The sequence below is a fragment of the Littorina saxatilis genome, linkage group LG5 (assembly GCF_037325665.1).
Source record: "Littorina saxatilis isolate snail1 linkage group LG5, US_GU_Lsax_2.0, whole genome shotgun sequence".
NCBI lineage: Eukaryota > Metazoa > Mollusca > Gastropoda > Littorinimorpha > Littorinidae > Littorina > Littorina saxatilis.
The window spans coordinates 41683011-41689226 of record NC_090249.1 but is presented as its reverse complement, the minus strand read 5'-3'; the positions used below and the strand labels follow the sequence as shown (position 1 = coordinate 41689226).

The following is a 6216-nucleotide window of genomic DNA, read 5'->3' as shown; positions in this document are numbered from 1 at the left end:
GCATGTGAGTCGTATGGGCTTTGCCCTTCTTGTTCTGTATTTAATTTTTGCTGAATATCTATCAAAGCTATGTCACTCTAATTAGGCCTAACGGTTAACCTAAGAGAGAAGGACTACCAAACACAAAATGAAACTTCTTCGCAAGAAAACAAGCTAGTTATCAGCATGAAACAAAAAGTGGTCCAATTTAGGAGCCCTTCCCGTACCTGCCTTTGACCTTTTAAATCAAACTGTTTTGACTTTTCAGGCACGACAAGCAGTCGTGTTCTCTCGCCCAGATTAAAACTTGATAAAGAGTTGCATTGTCAAAGCGGACATACCGAGCTTTTAAAAAAAGAAATCTACAAGAAATCAGTTATGGAGTTGTGTTTGAAAATTGTGCTAACTGTCGTGTTCTTCTCTACCCTGACTGATGGTGCAACCTTTTGGTCAACAGGTGAGTCAATCATTCTTCTTCTTCTTCAGCGTTCCAGAATTTTCTGGTTACGTGTGAGCTCGTTTGCCCATTTGGGTTCCCCACACTATACTCTCGGAGAGCATAGTCAGCTCACTCCGCTTTCGTTGGGTAGGCATGCTGGGTATTTTTGTGTTTCCATAACCCACCGAACTCCGACATGGATTACATGATCTTTTCCGTGCGGACTTGGTCTTGCAGTGCTTGCGTCAGTGTACACACGAAGGGGGTTAAGTCACTAGCAGGTCTGCACATAAGTTGACCTGGGAGATCGGAAAAATCTCCACTCTTAAAATTAACCCACCAGGCGGCAGCGACCGGGATTCGAACTCACGACCTCCCGATTTGGAGGCCGACGTCTTGCCACCACGCCACTGCGCCCGTCAGTCAATCATTCACTTACCACACGCTCTAGACTAGTTATTTTCCCGAAGTATTCTAATAAGAATTTACTTCCAACATTAATATTTGAACGAGACGAAATAAGCGACAAAATGAAAATAAAAGTAAAAAACCAAACCTGAAACAACAACTCCAACAATAACAATAACAACAGTAACAACTTACAGCAGCAAGAAAAAGAACAACAGCTCTAACAAATGGTATCAAATGAACATCGTTTTAAACTCAAAGAAATCAGATTAACATTAATACATTAGTTGCACGAAAAAAAACCACTGACTCAGTTGATGATGTCTTTGAGCCCCTGTCTCATTGGGCCCCCTTCTCTTTGGGCCCCCGTCTCATTGGGCAGGTCTCAATAGTTAACTGGAAGAAAAAAATCACCCAAGTCAGTGTGTGCAGTTCGTACGTGCGGGCATGTATCTCAGACTAGTGTATGGTTAAAAGTGAATTTATTCCAAACTCTTAACAAATGCGTTGACATTATTCAGGACACCCAGTGCCATGTTAACATAAGATATGTATTCTTAATAAAGAATGGTTTTGCCAAAAAAATAAATAAACAAAAAATATTTTGTTGCAGTCGTCAGTCATGTTACTCTTTCTTTAATTTTTTTTTTTTAGTTTCAAAGAAATGTTGACAGATGACTTGTTTGCCTCCAGTATGACAAAAACAATACACTTTTCACTTTCTGAAGAAAAATATATACAGTGAATGTACCTTAAAGTGAAAGAAAGCGATAAAAATGAAAGAAATTGTCACTCAAATGAATAAAAATCATTTTTGAAAAATGTCAAACATCGCCAGCAGCTTGAAACTTGTACATTTCTTGCAATTGTATTTTTCTCGAATCAAGTATTATGAGAGCATTGAGCAAAAGATAAACAGACTGAAAAGAATTATATTTTCCTGGAAATTCTGCACTGATCAGAAGCCTCAGTAACACCAATGACATGTGAGTAACACGACTGAGTAACATGACTGACGTCTCATAACACAACTGACCATCCTCAGCTGACTTTGATTTATGAACTGATTTTAACTTTAAACGTAAAGTTAATTGAATGGAACAAATAAATTTGCTTGTAGTAAGACATTTTCACTCTATTTCCACCTTTTAAGCCTAACTCCACGATTTGACAAAGAAAATGCAAACTTGCCACAAAATAAACTGTAATGATCGCGCCGTGAATTTGCACAGGCCTAGCAAAATCGCAATTTTATATGATTCAAGGAAAGAACAAATTCTTATTTATTTTCAGCATTAATACAGAAATTTACTGCAAACATTTTGCACTGTAACATTATTGATTCTAACGGCAAAATTACTGACAGATGGTAACAGCACTGAGACCAAATTGCCTTGGCTGGTTTCGACAGAAGTTACACGTACAAAAACGATCAGCAGTGTTTACTTACTGTTTGACAGAAATACAATTCTTTTCCTCAAACGGCGAAGACAAAGCATAAACAGGATTATCTTTAAAACAACCAAAGCTGCAAAGTTTTTTAAACAGTAACATTACAGGCATGGTAACACCACTGACACCAAATTGCCTTTAGATGTTTCGACAAACAATAAAACGTACTGAAACAGATCAGCAGTGGAATCCCCAACGTTCTGGCACGAACAGACAGTGACCTAGCTGGACTCTAGCATGCACATTCAACTACTCAGGAACTTGATTAGGAGTGCAGTCAGCAGTTGGTGAGTATGGTAAACCCGATGTGAAGTGGTTTGGGATCCAGTGCGTCATGTTCATGGCAACACGTGTAGACGTCCACATAACGATTAGCGGCTCTCCTGGAGGATTTGCAGTGTCTATCCGAGGCATCACCAGTCTGTGTAAATCCGCGCGCACGAACGGATTGCCACGGTTCGGGTAGGCAGAAAAGATTGGCATTTGCAAGACTGTTGACAATGCAAACACTTGCCATATACCCATGAATGTTTTTGGCTTTATTATCTGCATCACTTCCGCTTCCTATATTCGTTTTACGGTGTTCTCGTCCAGGGACATTCCAGGAAGGTATTCGTCAGAATGCATTGCAAAGCTCTTGATGGTGTGTCCTCTGCGTTCTTTGCTGGTCTCGAAGCATTTCCTCAGGTTTTCTTCTTTCAAGTAGTATTCAGAATAGTTAGTTAGTTAGTTGTTGCTTTTTGGGTCCAGTGGACCATATCGGCCAAATCAGGACCCCACAAGTTTAACATTACACATATTTAAAATAAACCAATTTTACTAAACAATTAGGAACGTCACCCGAAGGTAACATAAAAGCTAAATCGAAACCCTACGTGTCAAGGATTTTAAAAATTCAAATCTTAAAATAAAGGCCAGACTCCTTTAATAATCCAAAGAGAGCTGCAGAGCTGATCTCTGTAAACATATATGTTTCAACTTGCTAGAAGTGTCAACATACTTCACTCGTAGATCATACAGATCAGCGCACTCCGTGAGAAAATGGCTCACAGAAAAACTATTATCACAGGCGTGGCACCATGGTGCCTTTTCTCTTTTAAGTAGATTGACATGCGTTATATAAGTGTGACCAGTGTGTAGCCTGGCCAGAACACTTTCGTCTTTTCTACTTGCAGCCAACAAAGGAAAGGGCTTTGATAGCTCAGGGTGTATCTTATACAGTTTATTTTCCTTGCAGGTGGACCAACGGTCTTGCCAGAGTTTTAAACTGTAAAAAAGGTCTTCCGACGAAGGTCGGTGAAAGGAACAAATTGCTCAGGAAGAGGTGGAACCACCATCTCCAGAGCTTCCTTTGCTGCCTTGTCAGCAGCTTCGTTGCCTTGTATGCCCATATGACTGGGCGCCCACATAAAATTTATAATAACGGTATTCAGAATGACACGCGAGTTCATGGACAATGCGGGCTCTAAGTTCTGCTGGTCGGTGATCATGGCCAAAAGCGAAGACACTGCCACATGCTGGTAGACAATCACCATCTGCTCTCACAACAACAGGATACGTTTGTGCATTGGGTATTTCCGCAGCAGAAAGAGCCATGACATACGATTACCTGAAAAACAGAAATATTTGATAATCATAACAGAGTTGTCTTTTTTTGAGAAATGATCCCGTAAAAAGTCTTGCATTCTCTCTCTGGCACACCCCTACACTGACACCAACCCCAACCCCCTCCCCTTTCACTCTCTCTCTGCCTCCCCACAGGGACACACGTATAATCAACAATTATACACCCAAAAGAAGTATGTGGCAGACAGAAGAATGAAAATAAAACCAGGAAAGAACCTAAGATCAGTCGTGTTACCTCTTCGTCAGTAGTGTTACCAGGCACAAGGTAACACGACTGAAAGTAACACGACTGATAGAATTCATTTGAGAAAATAATGATCACTCCCCAGGCCATGCATTCTGAACAAACACGTGTCCCAGTAGTTTTGATCCTTACATGAAACAATAAAAAAGTAACAGAAAAATGTAAATTTCTTCAGATCGCTAGAGACACATAGTAACACAACTGATTCGTTAAAAAAAAACATCTTACCTTTCTACACTTGTCGGGTCCACCATACACAAGCGATCACACTCGCTTAGCTGTTCCCGCTGCAGGAAGCTGCTGAAGGATTGGGGATAACTCCAGGCCCAAAATGGTTTTAAAAAACTGGAGTACTCATTGTTTAGGTCTGTTTAACTGTTCTGGTAACACCACTGACAAAAAAGTGACAGACACTCATTTTTGAGAGTTTAAGTCCACATTCAGAGTCTGGGTCAACCTTACAATCAAAATCTGTTGCAATAATCCAAAGGTGCTCCCGAAAGCGATTTTTTGGATATTTTTTTAATGGTCTACAATTTTTTTTCTTCTTTGTAGAGGTGGTGGAAGTTTTGAGTGCCTTCAAAAAGACAGGCATTTTTAGATACCCCTACATGTTTAAACCATGCAAAACTAACTTTCAAGTGTCAAGAATGTACTTTAATGAATGTTCATGTTGTTGTCTATTCATTTTGTACAAAAAATATGTATTATACTAAGATAGATAGGACATGTTTCTTTCTGAATTAATTTAAAAATGAACGACACGTTTTTGGTACATTTTTGAAAAACGCCCGTACAAGCATGCAGGTGTACGTGCGCGTATGAGTGCGTGGTGACCCGTGGTGGGCATGCGTGCACGCGCGCGACTCGAGTCACTGTATGAGTGTGTGTGTCTGTGTGTGTGTGTGTGTGTGTGTGTGTTTTGTAATAAGGACAAGAGCTATATTCCTCATAAATTATGAGGACACTTGAGCGGCGGGAGGCCGTGTTGGTGACTCTCCGTCGACTGAGACTTCCCGGAGAATATCAAAGCTGCTCATTTCAATACTACTGATATATCATCTACTTCCATGTTCCGCACAGATGCGTGTCCGAAAGGAGTGAATCCCGGGGAGTCATGGGAACCGGATGTGATTCCTGGCACCGAGACCGCTTCAGAGTGTATGAGGTGCAACTGCTTCCAACCCGGCCGCACTGGTTTCGAGTGTGGCGGGTAAGTCAGGAACTAGCTTAGTATATATATAAGCTGTTCAGTAAGTACTGAAACGAGTCGGAGTGAGTGAATAACTTGAGGAAGGAAGAGAGTAAGGAAAATAGTGGGCCGGTGAGTAAGTGTGTGTGTGTGTGCGTGCGTATACGTGTGTGTGTGTGTGAGCGTGCGTGCGTGCGTGTCAGTGTGTGTAGTGTGTGTGTGTGTGTGCCGGTGTGGCGTGTGTGGGTGAGAGCCTGAGTGTGTGTGCGTCAGTGCGTCTGTGTATATAATGATGTGTGTCAGTAAACGTGAGTGCGTGTGTGTGCGTGCGGCGTGCGTGCGTGCGTATGTGTGTCAGTGTGTGTGTGTGTGTGTGAAGTCACAGAATACAACTGTGTGGCTCTGTTTTTCAGCTGTGGGGCAATAATGCCGCCAGAACTACCGAGTCCAGCGTGTTACATCACCAAGGCCGCACCGGACCAGCCTTACCCAGAATGCTGCCGGATCGCTCCGCGTTGCCCAGGCGACGTCGGCTACAACCCCACCATGGCCAAACCCAACGGCGACATTGTCGGCTGAACTGTGACAAGCTCGCAAGACGTTCTTATTGGTTGCAAAAACCAAACACTATTTTAATGAGTTGAGCTGTTCGTATTGACACGAACATTTACAAAAAGTTGTAGTTGTTTATTAAAATCAGTGATCGCATGACACAGAAAAAAATCGTCTGAAAAGACCTGTCTATTTGGACATAATTATTGTGGTGGTGGTGGTAAATCTTACTATCTGTTTTTACATTTAGTCAAGTTTTGACGAAATGTTTTAACATAGACGGGGAATCGAGACGAGGGTGGTGGTGTATGTGTGTGTGTGTGT

At 41.7% G+C, this 6216-nt stretch overlaps 1 protein-coding gene across 1 annotated transcript; it reads left to right on the top strand.

Annotated features, from left to right (window-relative positions):
* Positions 1-245: 245 nt before the first annotated feature.
* Positions 246-6048, top strand: LOC138967166 (uncharacterized). The gene is made up of 3 exons (XM_070339676.1): positions 246-436; positions 5232-5361; positions 5754-6048. The coding sequence occupies exons 1-3, from the start codon at positions 358-360 to the stop codon at positions 5917-5919; spliced, it is 375 nt and encodes a 124-aa protein (XP_070195777.1). The 5' UTR covers positions 246-357; the 3' UTR covers positions 5920-6048.
* The last annotated feature ends 168 nt before the right edge of the window (positions 6049-6216 follow it).